This window comes from Rhyacophila brunnea, unplaced genomic scaffold (assembly GCF_057557595.1).
Source record: "Rhyacophila brunnea isolate RB1 unplaced genomic scaffold, BYU_Rbru_1.0 scaffold_2, whole genome shotgun sequence".
NCBI classification, from domain to species: Eukaryota; Metazoa; Arthropoda; class Insecta; order Trichoptera; family Rhyacophilidae; genus Rhyacophila; species Rhyacophila brunnea.
In genome coordinates, this window is record NW_028232859.1 from 31,765,617 (window position 1) to 31,783,435 (window position 17,819).

Consider the following 17,819-nt stretch of genomic DNA (forward strand, 5'->3'; position numbering starts at 1 on the left):
ATACGACAGCTTGTTAAATTTGTATTATTGTAGACCACGATAAGTAGGAGGTTAGAATTTCATAACGTTGACATAAAGTTGACGTTTGAATAAATATGTTTCTGTTTTAGAGACTGATATGTTATGAATTAATTTTAAGTACTGGCAACACTAATTAGTTGTCAGAAAAGCATTTCCGTGGACATTCTACCAAACGGTTCCAAATCAAATAAATCAAACGGTGCCATTTGATTGAACAAGTGGTCAATTATAAAAAGCTCTTAAAAGTATTTTTTAAAAACTTGTCATACCTATAAATCTTATAAATTAACTAAATGGCTACCTATTCACGAAGCATTCTTTATATTTTGTACATTTAAAATGAATGAATACGAATTTGTATTATTGTAGACGACGATAGGAGGTTACAATTTCATAACAAGTTGATGTTTCAATAAATATGTTTCTGTTTTAGAGACTAATATGTTATGAATTAATTTTAAGTACTGGCAACACTAATTAGTCGTCAGAAAAGCGTTTCCGTGGACATTTACCAAACAGTCCCAAACCAAACGGTCCCATTTCGTTTGTTTGATTCAGGTTGAATGATACAGACTTATTATCATGATCACTAGCTTCATAAAGTGCATTCAATGCATTATTTACCAGCATTTCTCTTTCTTCAATCTTAGACATCCCAGAAACTAAATAATTTGACAAAATGAGAATAATATATTTTATAAAAAATATAGTGATAACACTGATAACAAATCATAATTAAAATTTGTAGTGTTAAGTGGCACGCGTGTCCATATGTACACGCATTAATTCATTATGCAATAACACCACATAAACAAAAATAATTCCATTTCGTAATTACATATCATGAAACTGAACACGTTTATAATGCATTCAATGACAGAAATATTATTCTTTGAAACAATATAATCAGAAAACCACAGTTATTTTTAACATAAGTCATCATTTTGTGATTATAAAATGAATGGCCACTTTAACACTTGACATTAATTTTATTATGTCAGCTAAATCATTCAAATGACGAACAATTGAAGCAGTGTACTTATTTCAACTGTCTAACGTTTATAAACCAAATTATTATTTTAAAATAACAATTAGGCAAAGTAAACTGTACTACAATAATTGCGTATCCATATGGACACGGTGACACTAACGTGAGCAATTGGGTCTGGCACTAAAGAGGTCTCCGGTCAGTTTGCCCTACTAAGTCTGTCCAGCGGACCATAAAATGTTGCATATATCTGCTTTAAACAATATTAAATTGTAGTCACACTAACGCCCACGCGAAAGACTGTAATGCCCCCTGTAACTAATAACACCAAAGTATATAAGATGGAATTTCTCCATATATATAATATTTACAACAATGAAGGGTATCAAAATATATTCAATAAAACGACAATAATAATGAATGTTTGTTTATTGCGACTTAAGTTTCAAATAAATACTTAAATAAAAACTTCTAAAATACAATCCTAAGTGGGTTTCCCAAGTAAACTACTCCAATCTATGTTGCTTGTGTCAATAGTCGGTTCAGGACTGGCAAGCTCATTTGCTAATATGTATTCGGATGTGGAAATATATAATGCAACCAGCAACCCGAATAATCCAGCCAGCCAGATAGATTTTTGAAAAACAATACAGACAGTTATACAAAGTCCGAGATATGTGAGATACCGAGTTAATGTAACTCTACTATTACTGTCAACACTTGCGCTCTGGATACAAAGATTATCTTTTAGTTTGTAACCGGCCGCACATTCATTGCACATATCAGGCCCGTCACCTGTGCAACTTTCACACGATGTATCACAGGATAAGCATTTGTACGATCCATCAGTGTTGACACAGAACTGATCTTTGGCACAAATTGAATCGTCCATGCATTCGTCCACATCTAAACAACCATTATCTGTGTCCATGATCCAGCCATCATTACACACGGAACATCCTTTAACACCGCCTTGTACACATCCATCTCTGCATGCGTTATGGCACGGTGAACACAGCATTTTCTTTTCATCTTTGTATGCTTCATAAAAGCCGATAGAACATTTATTGCACTCCTCTCCTGTATAACCAGCGTCACAAATACATTGCCCGTTCCCTTTTCTGGTTCCATCACCTTTGCACTTTCCATTACCATTGCAAACATTGTCAGCACCACCGGTACACGGCTCACATTTTCTACCGTAATGATGATTGGGACAACAATGCTGCAGTTTCAATATGCATAGATAATTATGTAGATCTTCTGTGTCTGATTCCTTATCAAACCACCACTCCTCGAGGTGGCTCTCTGCTTCTTCAGATATTGCATGGCACTGGTCGGTGTGTTCTTTGGCATTATTACAAAGGCTCTCTTGTATCTCCACTAGCCTGACTTCGCTGCGCGCGTAAGATCTCAGCTTTTCTTCCTCCCAAGCAGCATCTCCTCCTTCAAACTTCCCGCGAGCTGTTTTCTCCATTCCATCTTTAAAAGAGGTAATGAAAAGCTTGCACGCTTGACATGGTCCTAGTTTTCTATTGGCATTACCATGTTTAAGGTTCAGATTCGGTAATGGGTCATTACAATTTACACGGTTCAATGAAAATGAAAAGAAAAATAAAAAAACTAATTCACACACTTTCATGTTCAGATAATCAAAATCGTTAAATCCTATCAACGTTACGAAACTTATATATTAACTTAGATATTAGACGAATATTGAATATACACGTGTCAACTGTTATGAATATCGTATAAAATTTAAATAACCCTGTGATTGAATGATAAAATTATTGATAACGACGTCGTCTACAAAAACACTGACATGCCCTCGCGCAATTGGGCAGAATTCCAGAATTGTTGAAATTGAGTCAGACTCAGACAGTCAGTAGTCTATGGATTGATCTGTCAAAATCTATAGACAATCACCGGCACTGGGCATAGCGGCCTGCACACACACAATTTTACTGTAGGCAATAATCCCTAAAACATGTAAAAAATAAAATAAAGAAACCGAAGTCATGAATAATTGCGTCGATATAGGATAAAAAAGGAATACAAAACGACAGGTCTATTTATTATTATTCATGGGAGAAAAAGGGTTTCAAATGTGATTTTTAATCATTGGTGATTGAATAGCCATTTATATTATTTAAAAAATATTATAAATATTTCCCGCCATTCCAGATTCCTACGCCAAGACTGTCAGTGTCAAAGTTTGTTTGTTTACGTAGGTAGTGGAAGTATCATAGCGATTTACTTATTATCGCATAAATTAATATTATTTGTAATTTAATTATAAAACATCTGAGTTCATTGTCGGACCGAAGTAATACCTACCTACTTAATAATATTTTTATAACCTGTCAGTGTTCATGCATGGTGTGAATATACCAATCTCAGAGATATTTATTATTAGACATTGTTAGACATATATAATACAAATATGTGGAAAATTTGTTAATAAAATAATCTTACCTCCAGTAAAACTTTTCAATCCTTGAAACAAATATCAAACATGTGTAAACTATTCAAACTGTAATAATTTAAATGCAAATTTGTATTGGATATTGCTAATCAAATGAAGCAATGGCATCTACAAGCAATAGAAGTAATTGGAATCGCGGAAGAGGTTGGAACAGGGGACGAGGTTGGCGACCCTATAGTCGAAGAGGTACTGGAAGAACCGTTCCCATTGATTGTAGTAGTAACCCAAGCCAATCTCAAAGTATACCCAGGTCATCTCTTCAGTCCACTTCAAAGCAATTGGCTATAACTGTTTTATTAGACCAAAATGTTGGACCCTACAAAGGCTGGAAACTATATCACCCACAAGAAGGTATTTATTTGTAATGTCTATCCATTTTAAGATAATATTTTTCATTTGTGTAATACTACAGAATATAGCAATCGAGATTGTGTTGATCATATTCAGGAAGCGTTTGCTACATTGGATAGGGACTACAAACTAACATATTATTATCATGAATACACTATATCTTTTATTCAATGAATAATTTACAAGATTTGAGAATGTAATATTCTTTATATTGAATATACCTACATAATTTGAAAACATCTGAAATGCGTATTTATTAGGAAATATTGATATTTAATTAAAAATAATTGCTCAGCTTAATAGGTAAAGGTCTCGCCCTGAATTCAGTAGATGTGGGTTCGACCCTCATTCAATCCACGATTTTTCAAGAATTTTTCTACTACCTATTCAAAATTATATATATCTCTAGTTCTTAAAATACCAACCTTGATTTTGCTAGAATTGTTTATCTTATTACTCAAAATCTTGAAACATAACTGGCCAATCTACTATATGATTTTGATGGTCTTGTGTCACCCAGTGGCAAAGACTCCTTGCTATATGATTTAACGGGTTACTTTGAAAAATACCAGTGGCAAAAAGTCAATATCAAATATTTATAATTCACATTGAAGAAATGTACGATACGATAACAATGCAAAAATGCCACTATTTATTTTTTGGAAATTTCAAATTACACAGCGACATCAATCTATCTCCACTGAATCAATGAATTATAGCTGCCTATTCATTGAAGTAGAAATTTATATACGCCGGCGGTGTCATTATAATGGTCATATATAATTATGTGTTTCTTCATATACAAATATATGCATATTGCAACCAACATAATGCAAAAACCCAAACCATATGTTTGAAAAGTAAGGTATTAGAATAACAATATACCGATAGCGGTTTTACCTCTGCTAGTTTGGTCTGTCTGCTGTGGTATTGGTATCCAGTTTGGTTCGAATATGTTAAAGCGGCTGTCTATGAGGCCTTTTTTAAGTTTATCAGTAAAATACTGAGGATGAAATAAAAGTAAAAAGTATGACAGCATTTTTTTCGGTTACTCGTCGCCACTAGTGCCACCCCATTTATATAATATCGTTGGTGTTTTGTAAAAAGGGCGAATCAACCATTTTACCGAAATCGAGATTTTAATGAAAATACAATATGTATCTCACTAGCTTTGTTGTGTAAAAACGGCGAATTTGTATCTCCACAGGAAAGTACTTAAAAAACAATAATCGACTAAAATTAAATTTATTAAAATTACGAATAAAAAGCGAATGTGACATATTAGGCCTTTTAAAATATTATATAATAATGCCTATTATAATGACAATATTCTTTCTAAGCTTTATTATAAACTTGTTAGATATTTATAATCATCCACAGATAATGAACAAATAAATGTCAAAAGTTAAAAATCCTCCTGTAAAATAGCATTTTGGTTAATTCACACTTTTTACAAAACACCGACGATATGTAGTCATGGCATTAAAAACACAGAGTAGAGCGTGCCCTTCTACTCCTACACATAATTTAACATTACAGAATATAATGAGGATTCAGACACTGTGATAAAAGTGAAGTCAATGCAACAGTACTTCAATAAAAATAAATCCTCATTTAACACCGAGCAGATTTGCGAGAATCTCTCCATTCAACTCGATTTGATACATCTTGTTGGCGATCAAGAATTGATATCATCTTGGCCAACATTCAATGAAGATCTTTCTGAGAAACCGTTGCACACACTTAACTGTATGGGACTTGCAGCTCATCAGGTATTTATTATTCTCTATATTATTTTTTTATCGCTACAAAGTATCATCTGAGACTTATTTAGCTTAATTATTCTTTATATAACAGCAAATTTTAACTGAGTCAACCTATTATGTACGTCTTATATCAATTAAGTTATCCATTATATATTATTTAACCACCATTTTTTTCCCTGCATATACATCATACTAAATAATATATACATCAACAAAAGTATTCCTTGATTTACACTTTTGTATTCTCTTTATATTTTAATATCAGGGGATTATTTAATATAAATAAAATTGTTTTTAATATTTTAGATTTTTGAACTGGAAGGCAAAGTGAAGATTAGACCACTTAACCATCAGCCAGTTTTGCCATTAACCAGTCTGAAAGTTAATTATTTTGGTAAGGATCATTAAAATGTTATATCACTTAGAAACGTGAAACGTGAAATATCAAATAAATCAGATGAAGAAATAGATAAAGATAAAGATAAAGAAATCAGTGAAACGGCAAATAATTTTCAACTATAGGCGCGACGAAATTTTGGACTCGCTGCATTCGGAGAAAGAATGTCGAGCTGGAAACACGTAAATTTGTTTCGTGATGGCGACGGGCATATTAATTCTTAAATCATGTAAAGATGACTAAAAACGTTACCCATTTACTTTAAAAAGAAAACATTTCAATGAATTTATTATTATTGTTACTGATAGAACAATAAACAGAACATTAAATGGACACATGTTGGATTTATATGACAAATTATATTTCGTTTGACATGCATCATTTGCACCCGCGACCCGCAATCCGCGCATCGCCTAGCCACGATCTTTTTAGACCGTGCCAACTGAGGTATAGCATTAACACTTCACGAGCACAGTATACTGATATTGTCTATGCTAATCCTAGGGCCATATTAAAAAAAAAGATTAATCCAAGAATCACATCCAGAATAATAAACGTGTTGAAATAGTAAATCTGTATAAAAAGGGTTTAACCCCCTCGACCACACAAAATTGTCCGAGCCCTGGTCAATGGTATGCAAAGTGACAGAAGTGCAGGGAGGGGAAACGAGATCTACGTGAAAGAACTGGGGGTTTAGTGACTGAAAAATATTAGAAATCATTGTCTACTACAGAATTCATAAATGCATCGTATAAGTCAGAGTTGGCGAACCTTTTTATGTACGCGTGTCAAAATTTCCCAAATATTATTTTTCAACTGTCTGATGTGCCGAGCAGTTTTTCATGAGGAAAAAATAGTTTTTAAAATTCTATTAAAAAAATGATGGTCTTCTGGAGTCTGTATTCTACAAACTGGTGTACACGTCACACGGAAAACATCGCGCCATCGCGTTCAACTGTTAGAGTTTTCAATGGGAGGGAACGAGATGGCTGCTGAAGCGGGGGGGAAACCGGCACGCCAGCGTATAGCAGACAGACTCTAGGTACTACTCACAGAACATAGCCCACATATAGCTTTATCATTTTATTACGCCATAATTTCGGTCCACCAATTATGAAACTATCTGCCAGAATTACTACTATGTACTAGCTTCACCGTTTTTTGTTTCATATTTGGTGCAGTCATTTTTGTGGGTAGAAATGAACTTGTTTGTTGATGTATTAATTAGTTTGATTCTTATCGCACAAATTGACATGAGAATTGCTCCGATCAGATGAGGCATTCTCTCGCTACAGTGGTCTCAAGCATCGTAAATCGATCAAAATTAGAGAATCGTGGCGTGGCATCCTCCGCCACCTGATGAGATTAGTGTGATAATATTATATGTGACGCATAAAGTCTAAGGACCGACCAATGCAATTATATATTTACTTTAATTGTAATGCTTATTCTTGAAGAGTGTTTGTCTGCTATTTTTATACAATGCGATCTGTCATTATTATAGGTATTTTTTCTCTTCAAACGCGTGCCATGCAAAATCATCTTGCGTGCCATAGGTTCGCCATCCCTGGTATAAGTAATACAAAAAGTATAGTAGGTATGTTCTATATTCTGACTGACACATGTCAGCATGAATGCTGTATGTATTGTGAATGAACACAGGGGTATTTAAAAATAGAGAGGAGTTTTGTAGTAAGCAGAGGGCGGGAATATAGAGATGTACATAAAAGAGCATGGTGAATTTTTAGTTCCCCGAATGGGTATGTTGAAGTGTTAGTCAGAATCTAGAAAACTCACCAAACTTCCTCTATTATGTGTACAACTGTAACAGTTAAACTAACACATACTTTTTCAAAACACTGATATTATTTCTGTTGTACAGGGTTTTAAATAAAATATTTAATCTCTAGGTAAGCTGGTCACTGTACGAGGCACAGTTATAAGAGTTGGAAGTACTGGACTCGTTTGTACATCAATGACTTTTGAGTGTAAATCATGCAATGGTACACAAGCATTATCTCAACCTCAAGGTGTCTTTACGGGTAAGTTATCGTTTGCTACACTAAATTAAATATAATCATTTTTAAATGTAGTACCTAATATAAATCTGACATACTCGTTTAGTCTAAAACAAATTACAGAACAGATTTCTAAGATAGAAATGTGATAGCGAGTCACTTTAAGACTCGGACTCGGCTTGTTATTCGGACCTAAATCCCAAGAAACACAAAGGCTGCTGAGTTTCCTAAAATATTACAAATATTCAATGTGTGTTTCGTTTATATGACAAACTTTAATGTACCATTATACGTGTTCGGAAATTTGTACATATGCAGTCGGCCGTAATCCGGAATACAAAGGAAAGACTGAAGAAAAAAGATAGGTAGGTAAGTAAATTAGAAATCCAATGATATCCTACAATATATATAAAATTCTGGTAGGCGCTCATAAGTATCAAATTGTGTCTATCAGATATCTGGTAATAATGACAACGTTATTAAATCAAATTAATGTTCGTATTGAATGTAATAAAATTGGAACATTACTGTCTACAATGCTCCATGAACAACGCTTATTTAACATATTATGTACCTGTTCAAATAACATATTTTTCCCATATTTCTCCACACTTGGGATTTAAAAGTTGTTACATACTACCACACCCAGAAGGTAACGCACTTCACATTATTATTTTACTAATAGAATCTGAACTAAATTCTGGATATATTAAATTAGTAACAAGAAAATAAATATTGTTTTCACATTAGATTGTTTATTTAGTTCCAGCGTGCTGCGCTTCGTGCCGTAGCTATGGAAAATTTGAACCCCTTCTTTCATCATCATACACAACCACCTTGGACTGTCAAACTGCTAGAATACAAGAAACACAAGCTCAGGTACTCTCGTTATGTATTTCCATTATGAAAATAAAGCCTTCCTTTTAATTGTTCCACCACCTAAAATGTGTACTATAATATCGTAACCTCAGTTTGATTTACATTTTAGTTTTTAGTTAAATTATTTTAAAGATCGAATTCAAATTAGTATATGGGATGTGGTACATATATATAAGATCGAGTAGAATTTCAGGAAGCAATGACTAAAGTCCCGTTTACATGATTCACTTTTGACGATCATCGCGGAGGAATCAACCCCGGTGAGCCGTGTAAACGCACATTCATCAACAAGTCATCGAAAGTGATCATCCGGAATCAAAAGTGAATGAAGTTCAACTGGATCTATTTTTTGATCATTTTGTGTTCACTGCGGATGATTCCAAAAGTCCTGCACATGCGCACTGCACCTCTGAGTACTGTCATATTCCCCATGATATTACGTTGTCTTACCCATGTATATTAGTATATTAGTCTATGGTTTTATCCACCAACGACTATTTTTACTATTCCTCTTTCTCTCAATAAAATTTCTGCATTCATATAACAAACAATTACACATTGTTTGAATTCCAACCTGCAGCGTAATTTCACTTGACGCCAGTTTGGATGGATTGTGTATTTCACTTTCAGTGACGCGTGTAAACAAAAAATGAACGCCTGCATTCAATTCATTGCGGATGTTCATCCGCAGTGACTCGTCTAAATGAGCCTTTAACCAAATCGTTAAAATATGGCAATCCTTACTGAAGAGAGAAAAAAAGCCACACATTTTTGATAACTGATGGCAATTAAAAACTCATTGTTCCTTTACAAAATACAAATGCAGTGATAATATGTATGTTTTATACATTAGGTATATATTATACAATATATTGTTTGCAAATGGGATATTATATATAATGAATTAAGTTATTATTCTCTTAATTTTCAGGGTGTATCTGGTTCTATCCCACGGAGTGTCGAAGTTGAGCTTCAGGGGGACCTTGTAGGCTTAGCATGTCCTGGTGATCTTCTCTCTGTAACGGGAATTGTTCAGGTATTTGTATTTTGATAGAGAATTACTTGTGTGCTATATTCATGGATAGATATAGCATGCTTTATGCATATCGTTTTGAATTATAGGTGAGAGCAGAAGTCCGCAATGGAGATGATGGAAAAAAAGGCGCTCGTTTAATGCAACTTTATATTGAAGCCATTTCTGTTCACAGTCAAAGAACACTCAATCACCCTACTCTTACATTCACCTTGAATGATTATTATGCCATACAGGTAAGATATTAAAAATGTGTATGAGTTTTGCTGATTTCATATTACATAATTATGTCCATTGAATGTTCTAAGCATAACTCATTACATAACTTGTAAGTTTGAAAATATGACAAAGAATGTATGAATTCTTAAAAATCTTATTTTATACATTATAAATAAGGCTTGATAGTTTGGACAAGTAATATTTAAGACAGGGATGGGGATCCAACAAGATGAGCCAATATGACGAAACCAATGTAAATACTGTTGAGGTAATACAGACCCTTGAAAAATTAGTAGTACATAGTTGATTCCTCCACACGTGAAGAAACGATATATGTGCATCTTACTCTCACTAAGGTACCACTATAATGTGACTTTTCTGTTTAGGAGATTCACAGCTCAGATAATCTTTTCCGGTTGATCGTTCAATCACTGTGCCCTTCCATCTTTGGCCAAGAAATGGTCAAAGCGGGCTTAATTCTAGGCCTGATGGGTGGTACTGAAACGAAAGAAGGCTCCAGATCCAATCCACACATTTTAATTGTTGGTGATCCGGGATTAGGAAAATCCCAATTGCTACAAGCAGTTACATTAGCTGCACCGAGAGGTATTTTCAATATTAATAGCATTCATATTTACTGACTTTAATACACTATTTGTGTCATAAGACGTCTCATGCAACAAATTAAGTTCCTCCCATCATATTATGTTTATTGTACTAAAATGTATTTCAGGTGTATATGTATGCGGAAACGCCTGTACAGCTAGTGGTTTAACTGTCTCCTTAACCCGAGCAGAGGGTGGCGGTTTTACGTTAGAAGCAGGAGCTCTAGTTCTTGCTGACCGAGGTGTCTGCTGCACTGACGAATTTGATAAACTAGGCCCAACCGGCCACGGAGCTCTACTGGAGGCGATGGAGCAGGGATCTGTAAGCGTTGCCAGGGGCGGTGTTGTTTGTCGTCTGGCTGCTGCGCCAACTGTGATAGCTGCAGCTAACCCAATGAAGGGTCATTATGATAGGTAGACACATTTTTTGATTCAGAATTCTTTTATTTCCAAGTTTACCTTTGAGAATTTGCATTAAATATAAGCCGCATAAAAAAGATACCACAAGTGTATTATTTATAGTATTATCCACATGCTATGAAGAATGTAAAAATCGCTTTCTTAGAAAGACATTATCGTCCGTTGATTAATAATAATTAAAACTCTTATTTTCAGATCCAAAACTGTTTCAGAAAACCTGCATATGAGTGCGCCTCTTTTGTCACGCTTTGACTTAGTCTTTATACTTCTTGATCGTCCAAATGAGGTATTGTACAATTTTATTTAATTCTCAGCAAATGAAAAATAACTAAATACACATTATACTGACTCCTGAGGTGAGAGAGCTTCAGAATAAGTGGTTTTATTTATCAGCTAGTAAACGTCCACAATGGTCGAGCCTCTTACGCGTTGCTTTATAATGTCATGGGGTCAAGGTTCAAATGTTGGGTCTGGCTAAATACTGATACCAAATATCACAATGCCTAAATCCCCCATCAAAAATCTTGTAATCGACAGAGTTGGGATGATAATAATATAATATTTTGTAACTGTAAATGAGTCGAGCCCAGGCCAGGTTGCACAGCCAAACAAACAAAAAAATACCGTTAATTGTTTCTGGGCGGACGAAGGACCGAGAGTTGGTACGGCCAGTCGGTAACCTACCCCCGAGCCTTGAACGTCGCGTCTGAATACAATTTGCCACCTTTTCACGCCAAAGCGTGCATTTACAAATGTTACTAATAATTGTTACTTGTCTTAAAAGCGAAATATACTTACGTAATACTTAATGTCCCTGAATCCGTGTTTTTAATAAGTGTAAAAATATAAATCAACACCCTACATAAACCCATACCTATCACTACACATATTGTTTTTCAAATTTTGTTTGGAGTCAGAGTATAGACCTAATAGGTTGAGCAAGTGGCTGACATCCATTTCTCGTAAAAACAAAAACTTCTAATACAAACCTCTACTCTGGAGGCCCATCTCTTATGAGGATCGGACATGGTCAAAGAAAAAAAAACCAGAATAGTTTTTTAAGATAAAAGTAATACATTTATGGACCGCAGGCCACTGATTATTTTTTATACACAAATTATTAGCAAGTAGGTATCATTTATTTGTGTTAGATTCAGTCAGATATTATTTTTTTTACAGCAATTGGATGCCCTGCTATCTGAACATGTTTTAGCTTTACACTCTGGTGAAAAACCAAATTTTTATGGGAATCAAACAAGCACACAAAACTCCGAATTACTAAGGTAAATCACATTAATAATTTTTTTTATTTCTGTTACATATAGGTAGGTATACTTAATTATTGTAAATTATTAGGTAGTGCTATAGTGGACCAATTTAACATTGAACATGCACAGATGTGACTTCTACTAGTGTGTTGGAATTACACAGGGTGAATGTGATATTCTTACGATTGCTATTCTCGACAGCACAAACATCGAGCCTACTGCATCCCTCTCTCTCGCTCAGCGCCGTTCCGGCATGTCTAGTTTTCTAGCAAAACTATCGAAGTTCACACTAATACAGATAGCTTATAATTATGTAGTGTATGCAGGTACTCAAAAATAAATAATAAAAACAAAGAAAAAGAAAACCACTCAAATATAGAGTTGATTCTTTCATTACTAAGTATTATAATACATACCCCTTCTTAATCTTATATTATAATGTTAAAGAAAAATCTTTTTCTATTTAGCTCAATCTTTTTAGTGTTATTGATTAGAGTACCTATACGTATTATAACTTTTTACTGTACTGATACGCCTCTTTGCCTGATTAACTCGCATAAAATTAGATCAATAATGATATTCACTTGTAATAAGATATGTCCTGACGCCCACGGTGGCCGCGCGGCATAAGCGTTGGACTATCATGCCGTGGGTCCCAGGTTCGAATCCTGGGTCTGGCAAGTACACATATTGTTTTTCAATATGTGTGTGAGTCAGGGTATGGACCTAATAGGTTGAGCAAGTGGCTGACATCCATTTCTCGTAAAAAAAAATCTGTTATTACAAACCTCTACTCTGTGGAGGCCCATATGATCCTATTAGGATCGGACATGGTTAAAAAAAAAAAAAAAGATATGTAGTAAGAAATAAATAAATAGATAATCCTATGTAAAAATAATATTTTTAGAATATATTACTTCATTTTCATCATAGAACCGGAGTGCAAAGTTATGAAGTGGCAACTCTGCCTATGTTTTGATGGAATTTTGTCTAAATAAACACATAAATACCTAATTTCCAAAAAATAAAGTCAACCAAATGTGAATTTCTCTATAAATTAAAACTTTCTTTCAGTGACCGTCTTCGAATGCAGAGTGGAGAAACTTTACAACCTTTACCCCATGTACTATTACGGAAATATATAGCCTATGCAAAAAAATATGTGCATCCAAAGTTAAGTGTAGAGGCTGCCCGCAGTTTACAGACATTCTTCTTGGAATTACGAAAGTCACACCAATCTGGAAACGCTCCAGTCACTACCAGACAACTTGAAGCTTGCGTTAGACTCACCCAAGTAAGTATAAAATTCGAGTTGAAATTATCATTCTTTTGGCCTAAATATGATTTGAATGTCTTCACATACAAAGCTATTTGTCTATTTCAGCCATTCTCAATTGCTGTGTCGCTGGCAGTTGCTACGTGTGTCGTGAAATATTTGACCATACATTGACTAAAATGAATAATTTCAGTAAATTTTTATCAATGTGCTATTTCACTGTCACAATGATCGATCCCATTGTAGTGCAAGTTTACAGCCTCCAATGATTCCTCCCATGATTTAAATACATTTAAGAAGTAGTTCATATGGAGAAGGTTGCATGGATTCAAGGTCTGACAGAAATGTGGGTAGGGAGGGAGGTCATGTATTTCTTGAGGGGGGCATATTCTATGAATAATACTACTGTTGTGAGTAGATTCCACGGAGTTGACAAATTTTCGACGACAATGCTAAGAGTCTTATGTTTATATCAGAATTATTTACAAAAATAATGCATGTGTCTTTCTAAGATTACAATCATAAAATGTAGCAGAAGTAGGTACTGCATTTACATCCAATTTAAGATTAAAAATAATAAGTGGAGGATTTTTGAGTCTGCTTAAGAATGACTCCCCAGGTTTTGTTACTGGGTACTTTTTGTTTGGTTAAATTTTAAGATTTGAGAAACAGCGTGGTGAACAACATGCTCACCCATTTTAATAACCAGTATTTTAAGGGGTTGTGAATTTTTTTTTATACACGGGGTGGGGAGTTGTGAAATAATAGTTTGATAACCATTCTGTTATAAGAAATTTCGGTACTGTTCGGTTATACGGAATACAGCGGAAAACGCATTTTAAAAATAGCCGATAAACTGGATTATTTGTTAGTTTGGGTTAGTTTAGGTTGGGTTAGGTTAGGTTAGTGATACACTCCCACATTAGTCTATTGCTAGTGCCTACACTGTAACTTCAGAAAAGGCTGGAACATGTTACCTAATCTCAAAAATAGTCGGCTTAACAAAACATGCAACCAAGCTCCTTGATAACCCGTCAATATATTCTAGTTAAGTATTAAATGAATGTTTAGTTAATGAAACGTAAATTGTACAGCGTGATGGTTGAATGTAATTTAAATTCAGTAGAATCGTTTATAATAGTAAAATCATAATTCTAAATAATAAATACGCAATAATATTAAAATGGCAACACCATTGTAAAATTATTGTTTGTCGCGTTACTAAATAAAGAGAACCCCATCGCGTTTCCGGTATATATTTTTTCTTGACTGGGTATTGTGAACCCTTTCGAAGTCAGTTAGTGTCTAAGGTTTAACCGCTAAGCACTGACTGTCGGGGAGTTTATTAATGTGCTCGTAAAAAGAAAATATAATAAAAGTGAAGCTGCCAAAAATTTGTGTTGCCCGTGAATTACTTATTATTTCACCCGTGTCCCTTTATAACACTACATTCCCGAGTCTACCGAAATAAAGTTTAATAGATATAATAAAATCTTTGACACCTCGGGTCGCCGACTGAGCTAAACCCCGAAAGACCCTGAGGATATGTCATTAGGTTAGGTTAACCTAACAAATAATCCAGTTTATCGGCTATTTTCAAAATGTGTTTTCCGCTGTATTCCGTATAACCGAACAGTACCGAAATTTCTAATTATAGTACTAATTTCTGTTAATTGATTTCTTAATGCAGATGTGTCACAATGGTGAATGTTATATTTGTGGTGTGCCACTATTATAAAGGGGTTGGCCCTTGTCTATACCATACATTCATTTTTATTTGTATTTATAGGCACGTGCAAGAGTAGAACTTCGTGAAGAAGCGACAGCAGCCGATGCCAAAGATGTTATAGAGCTAATGAAACACAGTCTCGTAGACACATTGTGTGACGAATATGGTGCCATTCAAATCACACGATCAATGCATGGATCTGGAATTAGCTCTCGTAGCCAGGTAAATTATAAATTTTTATACTAAACAAAACCTGAATTCACGATAAACATTACAACATAAAAGAAACAAGACCTCTCCGGTGTTCTAATTAAATCATTTGTAAAGTGTAAACTTCAGTGAAATGCAAAAAGACACAAGGTTTGGGGACGCTTTTTCACATAACAAACATCTAATGAATAAAACAAAATATTAATCTTTCAAAGGATATATATATTTCTGTGAATAGCCGTGTCGAATGAAACATCAAAAGTTTGTGTCGAAATATTGAAAAAATATATAGTGATAGTATTTTTTTCACATTCACTTTATCCAATTATTTAATTTTTTTATTTCATTTAGAGATTAAATCGCAGAGACGTTATTAATTAAAATATGATCGCAATATTTTGCAAAAATGATTGTTTAATTACACAGTCAGAGCAAGTCTACATAATGTATTTCTGTGCTAAATATTTTCGTTCATTTGAACGAAACTTTATAGTAAATTTATTTCAAAAACTTTACTAAAAGTTCTAAGCTTGCACTCGAAAAAGAAAATTACAATCAATAGGTTTCATTGCATGAAGATGATGATAAAAGGTATATTCAGTTTATATTTAGTACACCAAAGTGATTATTTGCACGAGTACGATTGCGTACATCCTGACATTATGTACCTTTGCATTGGTTACTTATTATGGATTATTATGTAACTAGTGGACACCCTTAAAGTTATAGTACTATGTAGTATATTTTTTATGGTGCATTTTAGTGTGTTTCTAAAATTGTTAAAGTGATCATAACTATTATTCAATTTATTGTATAATTTTATTTCCTCACTGATAATTTTTCTGAAATCTTTTCCAGGTGAAAAAGTTTATCGACATTATAACAAAACGAGCGACACAGCTAAATAAAGATATATTCAGCCGGTCGGAGTTGTGTCAGCTTCATAAATCATGCAATTTACCTGGAAATCCCAATGAATTAATCGATGCTCTACATGTCCACGGATATGTCTTATTAAAAGCTTCAAATGTATACAAATTGCTTACTATGTAATTATCTCAAAAGATCTATTAATTTTATAATTCGATACACCAGTTCAATAGGGGAACAACTCAAAATTTAAAGGTTTTGAGTTAAGAATGCCATTTGATGTAGAAAGGTCTTCTCTTTGTAATTCAGCAAAAAAAATAATTAAAAATTTCTTCAATGTGTCATAAAATCGAATAATCCTTTCTAAGATTAATCAGTAATTCCATTATATAATCAAATTTATTTGTTAATTCGTTATTAAAATGTACAATTTCATTGTGCATTGATGAATTCCACTAAATCAAATACAAAAAAATATACACATTCATCGAAATCAAGGCTTTAAAATTAAAATAAGAATTACTGCAAAAAATTCAAACGCCATTATCTCGGAACAAGGTTTTATGAGTTGTTCCCCTATTGAACTGGTGTATCGAATTATCTAGAAATGTATATTTTTACCGTAGTGAGAATAAATTATTTTTTTAACTTTCTAATTAAACACTAAATTGGTGTTTTATTTCCATAAATCGAGGGCTTAGTGTCAAACAACACTATCTACAAAAGTGCAACTTTACAGGAGAGCCAAAAAACGTTATTTTAGATTCTTGTAACTCAACAAGGGACACGTTTATTTTAAACCTAATGTTAATATTTTATAATTTATTGTGTACTGTACATTTATCTTGCTTATGATGATGTTAAAATTTATAAGGATAGTTTAAAAAAATATATGAAAATAAGGGTAACTTATGTAGTTAGCGTTAAACTTTACTGACGATTTAATAAGAAATTAGAAAAGATTGACATAACGTTGTTTGACTATCATGTAGCCGTAAATGTAAAATAACATTATCTCAAAAAAAAAAAAAAACACTTTTTTGTAGATAACGTTGTCTGACTTTAAGCACTCGAAATGTAATATGTGTTTCAATTTTATCTATGAATACATGTGAAGAAATAGTTACTTATGTATTATGTCAAAGTTTACTAGGTAACAGATTTTAATTTTAATTTAAGTTAATGGTGAAATAGTACCTGTTTTAACAATAGTTTAAAACTTTCAATAAAGGGTTAAGTAATGTAAAGAGCAATAAATAATATTATCTATATGAAATATATTTT

General features: G+C 33.5%; 2 protein-coding genes across 2 annotated transcripts; one reads left to right on the forward strand and one right to left on the reverse strand.

Moving 5' to 3' along the window:
- Positions 1–1,409: 1,409 nt before the first annotated feature.
- On the reverse strand, positions 1,410–2,908 carry Creld (Cysteine rich with EGF like domains). The gene has a single exon (XM_085946799.1). It carries the CDS (start codon positions 2,649–2,651, stop codon positions 1,494–1,496), a length of 1,158 nt encoding a protein of 385 aa, XP_085802925.1. The 5' UTR covers positions 2,652–2,908; the 3' UTR covers positions 1,410–1,493.
- Positions 2,909–3,186: 278 nt separating this feature from the next.
- Positions 3,187–17,553, forward strand: rec (minichromosome maintenance 8 factor recombination-defective). Its single transcript, XM_085947597.1, has 14 exons — positions 3,187–3,845; positions 5,385–5,617; positions 5,918–6,005; positions 7,919–8,050; positions 8,790–8,905; positions 9,837–9,941; positions 10,028–10,174; positions 10,544–10,763; positions 10,891–11,176; positions 11,378–11,468; positions 12,362–12,465; positions 13,525–13,744; positions 15,516–15,677; positions 16,524–17,553. Exons 1-14 carry the CDS (start codon positions 3,596–3,598, stop codon positions 16,716–16,718), a joined length of 2,349 nt encoding a protein of 782 aa, XP_085803723.1. The 5' UTR covers positions 3,187–3,595; the 3' UTR covers positions 16,719–17,553.
- Positions 17,554–17,819: the final 266 nt, after the last annotated feature.

Excerpts from the sequence above, each read along its gene's own strand:
- Creld (XM_085946799.1), bottom strand. The coding sequence starts at position 2,651 with ATGAAAGTGTGTGAATTAGTTTTTTTATTTTTCTTTTCATTTTCATTG.
- rec (XM_085947597.1), top strand. The coding sequence starts at position 3,596 with ATGGCATCTACAAGCAATAGAAGTAATTGGAATCGCGGAAGAGGTTGG. Across the intron at positions 8,906-9,836 it reads TACAAGAAACACAAGCTCAG|GGTGTATCTGGTTCTATCCC; the intron begins GTACTCTCGTTA and ends CTTAATTTTCAG. Across the intron at positions 10,764-10,890 it reads TACATTAGCTGCACCGAGAG|GTGTATATGTATGCGGAAAC; the intron begins GTATTTTCAATA and ends AATGTATTTCAG.